Source organism: Medicago sativa, chromosome 3, assembly GCF_051527215.1.
Source record: "Medicago sativa cultivar Bolivia chromosome 3, Bolivia_mono, whole genome shotgun sequence".
Lineage (NCBI taxonomy): Eukaryota > Viridiplantae > Streptophyta > Magnoliopsida > Fabales > Fabaceae > Medicago > Medicago sativa.
In genome coordinates this window covers 69,299,584-69,311,462 of record NC_140751.1, presented here as the reverse complement: position 1 = coordinate 69,311,462, position 11,879 = coordinate 69,299,584, and the positions used below count along the sequence as shown (strand labels likewise).

At 33.1% G+C, this 11,879-nt stretch overlaps 1 protein-coding gene and 1 long non-coding RNA gene across 12 annotated transcripts; both read right to left on the bottom strand.

Moving 5' to 3' along the window:
- Nucleotides 1-562: 562 nt before the first annotated feature.
- On the bottom strand, nt 563-6,389 carry LOC146939608 (uncharacterized). Of its 11 annotated transcripts, none has more exons than XR_015031726.1 (18): nt 6,191-6,389; nt 6,008-6,062; nt 5,747-5,802; nt 5,612-5,642; nt 5,443-5,530; nt 5,215-5,360; nt 4,998-5,082; nt 4,734-4,856; nt 4,253-4,333; nt 3,886-4,034; nt 3,373-3,567; nt 3,028-3,095; nt 2,862-2,929; nt 2,133-2,649; nt 1,946-2,007; nt 1,550-1,632; nt 1,377-1,458; nt 563-847 (listed from the first exon to the last, which is right to left on the bottom strand). It is a non-coding gene; the product is annotated as an uncharacterized LOC146939608 (long non-coding RNA). The 11 variants fall into 11 exon arrangements; XR_015031725.1 differs by having other exon boundaries at nt 1,550-1,619; XR_015031727.1 differs by having other exon boundaries at nt 1,550-1,616.
- LOC146939609 (floral homeotic protein APETALA 2-like) lies at nt 3,929-6,011 on the bottom strand. Its single transcript, XM_085749790.1, has 6 exons — nt 6,008-6,011; nt 5,612-5,642; nt 5,443-5,530; nt 5,215-5,360; nt 4,253-4,333; nt 3,929-4,034 (listed from the first exon to the last, which is right to left on the bottom strand). The coding sequence occupies exons 1-6, from the start codon at nt 6,009-6,011 to the stop codon at nt 3,929-3,931; spliced, it is 456 nt and encodes a 151-aa protein (XP_085605916.1).
- Nucleotides 6,390-11,879: the final 5,490 nt, after the last annotated feature.

Here is an 11,879-nt window from a genome sequence, read left to right as displayed (position 1 = left end):
TTCAAAAATATTAGAATCAACAAAACGATAAGATTTTAACGGTTAAAATCATTGATATTGTTTGTATTGCTTCCAAATTTTTAGAATGTAGGCAAAAAAGTAGAAGGAAAATGGACTCAAAGGAACACAAGGGTGAGAAGTAACAATGTAAAATGTAGTGCACAATCTATCTTGCACCAAGAAAACTTATGCAGTCAAGAGCTGGTGCTCATTCTTAGTTTAGCAACAGTTTAAACTTCCTGGTTGGCAAATACTAAAACTCCACCCTGTCACAAATTGGATGTGGGAAGAGGATCATTGAATATTTTTTAAAACCATTTATCAATTATTAATTTTTTAACAGAAAAACCCATTTATGAATTAATCTTAAAGACAAATAAAATATAAATTATCCAGACAAGAATCAGACATGTGGAATTCACATCACAGAAAAATAAAAAGAGAATTGCAATAATCTGTACTCACATTGATCCCACAAAAATATGACATTCAAAACAAAGTATAGTCAATGGAAAGGAGTCATTGGTGAGTATTGTGAAATAAGGTTAGTTAAACAATAGAGGACATCAATGGCAAAAGCCTTTTCTAAATACCTTTGAACATAACATTAGTTCAATATATTTCAGTTACAACTTACAATACAATGATTGTGCCAATCCTGTTGGCATTATTGCTGAAACAGTAAACAAACATTTATACAAAAACTATATCAGAAACTCTGATACCAACATTAAAACACAGGTGTATATTCTGATTGTTTTGACGTTGCTCAAAGATCATCCACCAATACACATGCGTGGTTTTTTCAAACACAACCAACTGTTGCAGATATTAGGCCTACCATCATCTACAAAACAAGATGAAAAAATTAACGCGGATAAAATGATACATGATCGAACTATGGACCAAAATAATAATATGCATTTCAGATGCTACATATCACCACTACTGATCTATATGCTCATGCTATATAAGGATTTTCAATTCTGATTATAAGAGTATCATGTGTGTGAAATATTTTGTCTGCTGCTGCATAATTCTACTTATAAGGCCTTAGGCAAAGAGCTGTATTACTTTGCAATTAGATTTATGCATCCATTATAAGGATTCGCGCCACAGTTTCTGTTATGCATTTCCATGTCTTGAAATATATCAAAGTTCATAAGAAACTCCAGTTAGATTTTGTTAAACTAAGAATGGGATGTTCTTGATACCATATGAAGGCAATATATAAAAACTCATATTTGATATTATTTACATGAATAAGGTCTAGAACAGTACTACAGAAATTTGTGCACTATCACAAAGTGCTTGTTTCATGCCTTGAAACTAAGCAAAGGTGAAAAATTGAAAACAAGTCTTCCAAGATTACATACCATGCTCTCGAACGCCATGTGCAAAACCATCAACTTTTTTTTCCAAACATGTTCATCTTAGTCAGAACTGAATTTAATTTACCTAAAAATATAAAAAAGACCATGATCAATAATATTAAATATGAAAGAAGTATTTGATGAAATATAGATTTAGTAATGTAGATGTGTCTAACCCTTCTTTGATTTTGTGATAGACTTGCAGTATTTGCCGGTAGAATCAGGCAAGTATCTCTTTGCAGCCTTCTGACAGTTTAATCTGTTCAACATAAGAGCATGTTTAGTAAATAAATCAAATTTGAACCAATTGTATTTACTAACACGTGCAGCGTGTGAGTTTGCATCTAGTCAAAATATAAGAATAATTGAGACAGACGCTAGACATTATACTCACACATAGACAGTTGTAATAGTTTAAGAAAATAAGTATATGAATAAACCACGTGTGAGAATCATGTCGACGTCAGACACTAAACACGCATTCAATCTGAAGTATCAATGCTACATATATAGGTCAAATTTGAAAAATTAGGAAAAAGTGATACTTTTGAGTTAGTTCCGAAGATGCTTACCTCAAGAGTAGTAGCGACAGACGAAACTCTAGCAGGCTCTTTCCAGGCTCATTCTCTAGCATCTGATGTATAATAGCCAAAGAACCAACATCATCAACTGAATACCATTGTTGTTATAACTGCATCCAACAGTCAACCTGATTCTTCTTCTGAATTCTACTATTAAGAATTTGAACCAAGCACTTACCTTTAATCCTCCCATGTAAAGTTATGTAGTTAGCCTCCATGGTTAACAAAGCTCTAATATCTCTTATAGCACTATCATAATCATCTAATGCAATATACAACCAAGCCTTCAACTCTAAACAATCAGGTGAAAGCTTAAATCCTAGAAACTTATCTAACTACATAATTCATTCCTTTATTTGCTTCTCCTCAAATTTTTCCAATGCTCTATATTTATACGAAAATGAAAGGGAAAGATCAAGTTGAGTTGCAAAATCCAAATCAAAACCTTTTTCTCTTCCCATATTGCACAATGCTCTCTCTTGATACATCCAACCAACTGGTTTATACTCGAATATGAGTGAACTAATTAACTTACTTTTTTTTCTCTTTATTAATAGTCGCTATTGAGATTGCTTCTACAGACAAAAATGGGGTCCTCTGATAATTCTTATCCCCTGAATAATCCTCGTAGTTAGCTGCACAACCTAGCCATTCCATAAACAATAGTAACTCGTAATCTTCGCTCCCTCTCATAGCTGAAAGCAGGAACGAAAAGAGGAAAATAGATGAACTATGAGTTAGCAAAGTGATTTATAACCAAATTAACCAATTTGGAAATTAATATATGATAGCTTATGAAAGTTACTTGGTCCAAATTATGAAACAATGATCCATCAGTAAGTAGGCTTCTGCAAAATTAATCAAGTCATTGAGATATTTAAGAAGACTGAGTTGTTTCAGAACTTACCTCTTAAGGGAAGAATCAATGCCAATAGTAGAGCCTGATTTTGCACTTTGCTGCCATGCCAATATGAACTGCAAGTGCAATAAAGAATTACAAAGATTATGATAATAAGATATTCCATTTCCGATCATTGGACAAATGACAAGTTCGAAAACGAACGATTATATACCTTTGTAGGGCATTTTGCAACAACAAATGTTTCTGCAAGCTGTGCGGCATCTGTGTTTGATGTCACACCTGATAAAATACAAAAGTCAACATTTAGAAACGACTTTTAAAGATCTGATTGTTGCCATAAATGAAGATCCAGGAAGAATTATAATAAAATGGAAAATTAATTTGAGACAGATTAGAAATTATATAAAATTCAACTATTTAACATATAAATGGAGATTAACATTGTCTATGCTTGTCACCTATTACAATAAAAAAGATTATTCTAACTGTATAGATTGTGAGAAAATTATATGCCTCTAATTTAGATAAACTACAATGAATTTGAAATAGAACTCACCATGTGAATTAATTGAACCACTTTCTATTGTCCTTCCATTTCTCTCTCTCTCATAGTAAACACCTTCCAGATAAAGGACTGAAATCACATTCAAAGAATAATCAAACCCAGAATAAGCAACTGTTAAATTAACCTTTGTTGACTGCTTGCCATCATATCAGAAGTTGCTTGTCCATTCTCAAATTCATTGTCCATCTAAAAAAACAAAATAATCAAACCCAGAATCAGAATCAGAAAATCACAAAATAATCAAACCCAAAATAATCCAACAACATTAATTAGCATCAACATTTCATATCAGAGAAGCTAACTCATTCGTGGAGCAAATTACAGGACTGATAACCTTTTTTAAAAGCGCACAAACAAAATTTCTATAACAATCAAGAAATAAGCTTCTATACACAACCAATATAAACATTGATCTTTTCATCATTGGCTTAATAGGGTAAGAGTGAAAAGAAATGAGGAATTTAGCACTGATAGAAATAGTGAAGGAGACTTGAATAATCATACAAAATCCTCATCACTTCACAGTTTGCTAGCTGACATATTGCTTCTAAAGAAGGCTACCACAAAATGCCAGATCAAACCTCTCCTCAGGAGGATCACCAATGAAGTCAAATACAACGTCTGCATTTAAGAAATCTCCATCTGCCGTATACCTGCATAATGCATTTGAGATTAAGAAGAAGTCAAATGAAAAGTCACTACATTTTTAGAAGTCCCACACTACGAAGGCAGCTCGGTTGGTGAGCTAAGGGACATTGAAGGAGTTTAAAGTCAGAGATCTCGGATTTGATCCGGGAAACTAACATAACTTACTATTGTCTGCCTATAAAAAAACATAAAGTTGCTTTCCATTCAGTAAATAGAAATATACCCGCTCTTTGTTACTATACACTTCATCCCAGCTACTTTAGCGGCTGCTAGACCTATAGCGCTGTCCTCGACCACGACACATCTGTAAATAAGAAATAACAACATTTCATATTCAAAAGTTGCACACTCCATGCAGTTCAAAAACAAAATTAAGAAATCATATGATTCTAACTTGCTCTCATCCAAATAAAGTATTAGATAGGTTTATTTGTTTTTGAACTTGCACTCCATACACTTCAAATAGGGTTGATAATAAGTTGCTCTAAAATTTTGGTTCAAAGAAATGCCATAAAATTCTACTGTTGGTGAATAGGTTTCAGAATGTATATAACTTTCATATCCTAGAATACTCAGCACAACTAATTAACTAATCTATAATGTCTAAATGACGATAACTTCACAAGCAGACAAGCACCACCTTACAAACTAACAGAGATTTGCCATAATCTATATCCTTCAATTCATTAAAACTATCAAGGTACCATATCTAGAATGACGTCCCTTCCTCTTGGCCTCCTTCATGCGCCTAGCACAGGATAGGGAGTGAATCTTAGTTGGCTTCCTGATAATGAAGCCATCCTTAAACAACTTCCTGATGTTTTGGCCTGCAAAGAGAGAGCCACCAAACCATTTAAATAAATTGAACAAAGTTATTGTATCAGGAAAAAGTTAATGTATCAGAGCTGGAACAGGGTAACCATCATCCTCCAGGAAAGAAAATGAATAGAAAGGAGGCAAAAACAAACCATCATCCTGTAGATTGCATCATGTAATGCAGCAATTCTCTGTTATATCACGGACCATGGCGCGGCCACAATTTAAAATGTTACACTACATTAGCCAGATACATGATGTTTCAATATCAAGCAAAATTATACAAAGCCAATATAAACTAAACCGTGCACAATTTTGTTGGTAAGTTACTCCTAAATAACTTCAGTTAAATTAAAAATAGGTTCTCACTTTTTACCAAGGAATTGACCCATTCGAGCTTCCCAACTGCCACATTTGTGCAGTGTTACTCCTCTGTACTTCGAACTCCCTCTTGAGAAAACATTGATTTGTAGACGAAGTGTTTGCAAAGACTCATCTTTCGATAAATTCTTCGTCTAAGTAACAAAATATCGAAAAATTACATGATATAATCCATCTAGTTTCACATTCATCAAGTATACTTGAAAATTCTCTAACCTGTTTAAGATCATCATCATAATCATTCAAATTGAAATTTATGTAAGCACCAACTCCCCTGAATTTAATCGCAGCTCGATCATAGGCTCTGATATTCAAAATTTGGAATCAACTCAACCATAAAAAAATTAATTACACAAAAAAATTGAAAATATGTTCAAAGATTTACCTAGCAGCAACATGAGCTGTGTTAAATCCACCTACAAAAATCAAATACAAAACTAAAACAATGCCTAAAATAGTAAATCATATAATATACTAATTAGTTCCAAAATCAAAGAAAAAAATAGTCAAGTATTTATACCGTCCACCCCTAAGATGATCCTAATGATCTGTAGGACTTTTGTGTGTCATCTGATGCTGAGAAATCAAACAAAGCACAAACAAATCAGCAATAGAGAAAATCAAAAGGAAGAGAAGCAATCACACAGACTGATCAAATATAACTACAAACTCATAAAAATCTATGCAAATACAATCATAATTTCCTAAAATGAAGTGAAAAATAAAAACTTGGAAAGATAGGAACAAAAAAAAACCAGTAACATCCCAAATTGAAACTTACCCATATCTGATCCATGCCAAATGGTATTTTCAAATTCAAGGTCATCATCTCAGAACTGCAATCAACCAAAGACATACCAAAAAATCTAAATCGATTAAAAAGAAAAAATGCCTCAATCAATTAGAAGAACAAAATCGCACCAAAAAATGGGACATGCAAGCAGATCAAAGTTAAAAATCCAACCTTTGATTGATGATAGAGACAAACGGAAGAAGAAGCAAAACGAAGAAGACGTCGCACACTGAGAAAGAAGAAAATGGTGGAGATTGGTGTGTTCAACGGCGAGGTCGACGGAGGAGACGGCAAGGTGGCGGTGTGAGGAAGAAGAGAACCCGTTTTTTTGTTTACCGTGTGAGGAGAAGAGAACCGGACTGAAGAAGAAGAAGGAAGAAAGAAATTGTACCGCAACATATATATATATATATATATGAGGGAGATGGCCATTTACCAATTTACCAAAATACCCCTCCAAGGGCAAAATTGTCAAACGTACGGACAAGCATTTTCCTATCTAGTTTAGTAGAAGATCAAATTGAACTTTTATACTACTACATGACAACACATGGATTATTCTCTTGTCAAAAAACACATGGATTATTCTAGTAGGGTGTTTTTGTGCTCTCTTGGTGCTCGCACTAAATATAAAATCAATTGATTGGGGTCACATATTCTCTAAGACATCTACATTTTTGTCTGTGACACCTTATTACCAAATAAGATGGCTACATATTCTTTGGACAATCGGAATCTTGATGACAGTTGGATTCTGTTATAATGAAAAAAGAGAACAAAATAATGTAATTAAAATGGTTGAAAATTTTGTTTACGAGATAAAAAAGGTAATTTAAAAAGGAATATAAGAAATGGAAAAAGAAATGGAACAAGAAATGGAAAAAGAAATATAGTCATAACACAAATAAACTTGACAATTTCAACCATTATATTCCCCCGTGTAAGAAAAAAATTTAGCATTTTATAATTTATAAAGCACATCCTCTCCTTACATCCATTATATAGTTTCTAGAGCTTATGAAGTTGTAAAAAAACCTTTCCTAATATTACAATGAGTAGTGTTATTTGAACATCAATTTATGTGACAACCAAATGGACAACCACATTTTTACAAAGAAAAGTGTGTATTGGCTCAGAAATCAAAATAATAGAGAGAGAAAGTAAAATTAGAGAAATGATATTTTGACAACCACTTTTTGACAACTTTTGGACAACTTTCTCTCTCATACTCACATGATGTTGTTATCCTCTCTCTTCCTTTTTCTCTCTCCATTGTTTTTGACCAATAAGAAGTGAGAAAAACAAGGTTGTCAACAAAGTTGTCATCAAATGGATGTCAAAATATCATTACTCGTAAAATTATAATGTGAGTATGAGATATAAAGTTGTCACAAAAGTTGTTAAAAAATAGTTGTACAAATATCATTTCTCTATTATAGTTCTTATGAAATGTCTTTTAAACACGTCAATGTGTTGTACTTGTTCCTTCAGCACACTTAGTAGAGAGGTGTCATAAAAAATTATCAATCATAAGAATTCATATTTATTTTTACTGAATTATCATTATTTTATAACCTTTCATGATAGAAAAATAAAATCATAATAGATGAATTAATTGTTGCAAAAAATAGTTATGCATCAATTGAGTGTATTCTTAGATCAAATTTAAATGCAAAATGTAATGCATTCGTTGTGGATGGCCTCATCATATAATTAATGCAAAAAATAGTCATGCATCAACTGAGTCTTTTTCCATGCATTTGGTCAAGGTTTTATAACTCGAGAGTTTACCTTAACTCGTTTTATCTATATAAACTCGAATTGGTAATTCGTACGAGTTTACCTAAAATTAAAATTATATAATATTTATTATATACATGTTTACAGGTGTTTTTGGTAAACAAGAGGACTAGTTTTGATTATTACAAGAAGCTGGATCAAACCAGAAATCCTAGAACATGTTATGCAATCTTTTTCTAGAAAATACATGAATGTTCATCATATTCATAGGTTGCTTTATGAACAAGATGAAGAAAATTATTTTTCGTATGAAGATAATTGTCTTTCGACAGAGATTAGTAAAGAATACGCAAGTAAAAGACTTGAAGGTAAAGAAAATGCAAGTAAAATGCTTTAAAGTTTAAACGCATAGACTTAAAGAAAAGGTAAATTGCATTGCATTAATGTAAAGGTGGTTCGACAAATCAGATTACACTACAAGAAACATTACCTTTTGCCAGGGGCAAAATCCCTGGGAAAAGGACAGAATCCCTGGGAAAAGGGACGTTTGTGAGGGAATTTGCCAGGGGCGGAAGCACTGGCAAAACCGCTCGTCGCTAACATTTTGCCAGGGGTTACACCCCTGGGAAAAAAACGAGGGGCTAAACCCCTGGCATATGGCCTGGCTTTGTCCCTGGCATAACCCCTGGCATATTCCGTCACTTTTTTCTGCAACTGTGCAGTCTGCTCTGACTGACGCACTGACTGATGGATGGTCAAATCATATCAGATTTTACCAGGGACATGCGAGGGGTTTAACCCCTGTCAAATGGTATATTATTTTTTTTAAAAAAAAAATGTTTTATTGATTAAACTGGTTTTTTATTAATTAATTAAATGTTTTAAAAATAATTTAATTAATAAAATGTATTTAAATTAATTAAAAAATCGATTTTTTTAAAGTTGTTTTTGAAATATAATTATTTGTTTCAAAAATCATTTTAATTAATAAAATTTATTTAAAATAATAAAAAATAAATAATTTTTTTTAAATATAATTAAAAGGCATATAATTAAAGAAACATCATGTAAATAACATCCAACATCATCAACAAATATCATTCTATAACATTTATTTATTTGAATTTCGGAAAAAAAATAACAGTATATATTATTATACAATTTTTTCTCTAGCTTTAACATTTTTTCTAATATATTATTTTCTTTGACAATTTTCTTTATTAAAAAAATAGAAATTTTTTTGCTCAATAAAAACAGATCATGAAAAATTAAAACATCATATATATAAAAAAAAAAACAAACATCATGTATTTCAAACAACTAATAAATTTGAAAATATCATATATATCAATTGTATTTAGAAGTAGATAAATAATTAATTTGTTGAAGCTTGATGAGAAGAACAAATCCAAAACCAAAAAAAATCCAAAACCAAGCTTAGCAAGGAACCATATGAGGAGGCAAACTTGGACATTGATACAATACAAAATATATATGTTAATAAGTAGCTAGTAAAGCATAAAAACACAAAATATAAGAAGTTATGAGAGATTTACCAAATTAGAGAAGTTTATTGGTGTTGAAGAAGAGTAAAGTGTATGAAAGAATGGAGTAAAATTTATATGCATGACTGGAGGAGTAAAATATATATGCAGAATTTTTTTTCTAAGTCTCAACCATTGAGAATGTGAATGACTACGGTTTGGATAGAATGGAGTAAAATATATATGCCTAGAAATAAACCAGGGGTAAACCGAGGGGCTACCCCTCACATACATGGTCAAATCTTAGCAGGTTAGGTGACAGCTATGTGTGGCAGGCCAGCCTTTCAGCTTTGCACAGTGCATAGTCAAGTCAGCTGGACTTGGGCCAGTGATTCACGGCTTTATGCAACAAGCCAGGGGCAGCCGTGTTATTTTCCCTCGGTTTTGGTCTGAAAAAGCTGATGCATGTCAGCTTGTTTGAATTTCACTTTGGCGGTTTTTTTAAAGCCAGGGGTTATGTATTTTTGCGAGGGACAAACCCCTGTGTTATTGCAAGTGGTCCCAGCTTTCCCCAATGTCGTTTGTGAGGGGTTTTTCTTGGCATTTTCCCTGGCAAATTTGCCAGGGGTTTCGTGTCCCTGTCAAAATCCTTGGCAAATTGGCATTTTTCCTGTAGTGTTACATACATTTTGTATGACTCTTTTCTCTGGACGCTGGTACTTTGAGTGCTAGAATTCTATAAGTGATTTGCAACCATTTTTCCTAATTAAAAACTACTATATATACATATAGAAAATAATTGCAGATCCTAAACTGCTAAAAATTGTATGTCCTCATCGAAAACTGCATGCTCTCCACGTGTCGGACACTTGAAACCACTTTGAAACCAACTTTTTTACTAAATTAACTACCCGTCGGTTTCCACCTTCCTGTCAAAAACATCCAATGTCTGTCGAATACTCTCATCATCTGTCGAACTCAACAACTTCAATTATTGACTTAGAGACTATTGGAGTTTTGAATCTTCTTTTACCTGTCGAATAACATCGGATAAAAATACAGACTAATAAATTGTCCCCCAAAAATGTCATTTTCAAATGAAAAAATGAAGGAGAAAACTGACATTTTTTAAAACTCTACGTATTCTCTGGAGATGACGTCATCTTGATCATTACTTTAAAAATTATCTTTTCAGTTTCCACTTTACTGCGCAAATTTAAGACTTAGTGGGACAACCTTTTCGACCACGTGGCAGTATATTAGTGGATCAGAACTCAAAAGTTATCCTCTTTCCTATCAAAACACATTACTTCTTCCAACTTCACTTCTCCCCAGTTTCATCATTATAACGCCACCTTTTTGAAGATTTTATGGATCATTATTTTTTGAAAAACTTCTTAACTTCCCACTAACTCAAAAACTGTCATCTTTTTTTAAAACACGTGGCGATTATTGAATAGGGAAAATAAAGAGTTTTGTCCCATCAACTATTTCCATCACTTATAAAATCCATCTGTCTGCTCTCTCCTCAACCTCGTCTTCCATTTCTCAAAACTTGAATTCTTCTTTTTCCTGCAAAAGAAAGAAAAAATTCTGCATAAAAGGAACAACTAGGTTTGGTGGTGGGTGTAGGGATGATGTGGTCAAGAACCTCATAAGCGTAAGTGTGAATTTTAAATAATTCATACCATGTATTTTATTTGATTTTTCAATATCTAGAGTAATTTTGATGAAGTTTGTGATATTGATAACAATTGGGGAAGGATGAATGGGGCAATTGGTGGTGGTAATGGTGGTTTCAGGCGGTGTCTTCGAATAATGTTTAAATGGTAGGGTTTCTGAATCGGACATGATGTTTGGGAGAGAAATCAAGAGAGAATTGAGGGTTGAGGGAGATGGTGGTGTGGTGAATGAGAAACCGAGAGAGGAAGGAGGGTTGAGAGAGATCGCGATGCAGTGAAACCGAGAGAAAGGAGAAAGTAGAAGACTAGACGGTTGTGAAATGAGGGAGAAGACAGAAAGTTGGTGTTGCTGTAGGGGGCAACTTTGAGAAGAAGGGGAAGACAGAAGGAAAAAAATAGGGTTTAGACTCGTGAGACCATAATAGAATTCTTTATGTGATTTTCATTATGCAGTAATGTATTTATGCAATTGAGATGTGCCTAAATAATCTTGGACCTAAATGTATAAGATACTAATGATTTATACGATGAAAATTTTATATTCTAATTATAATTTTTGCAAAAGTGGATTTAAAATATGAATGAAAGATGAAGCTACTCATAAGTAGGGGTGGGAACAGGTCAGGCCGTCCGACAGGGGCCTACGGCCTAGCCTATTTAAAGCCTAGCTCGGCCCAGCTCGTTTATTAACAAGGTCAGGCTCGAGCTTTTTGTAAGGCCTATTTAATTAAATAGGCCAGGCTAAGGCTTGCAAAAAAAGCCTATTAAACCCATCAGGCCGGCCTATTAAGCTTTTCATATATAACATATCTTCCATTATTGATATTTTTGAAGTTTTTTTCCCATAAACACAAGCCTCCATATGATTGGTTATTTAGTAGCTGATATATTGGTGTGATTAGACATTCGTAAGAATTCATTATTTAGTAGCAAACATATTTGTGGGTTTTAGGC

Excerpts from the sequence above, each read along its gene's own strand:
- LOC146939609 (XM_085749790.1), bottom strand. Across the intron at positions 5,531-5,611 it reads ACAGCTCATGTTGCTGCTAG|AGCCTATGATCGAGCTGCGA; the intron begins GTAAATCTTTGA and ends TTTGAATATCAG. Across the intron at positions 4,035-4,252 it reads TGTATAGTAACAAAGAGCGG|GTATACGGCAGATGGAGATT; the intron begins GTATATTTCTAT and ends TGCATTATGCAG.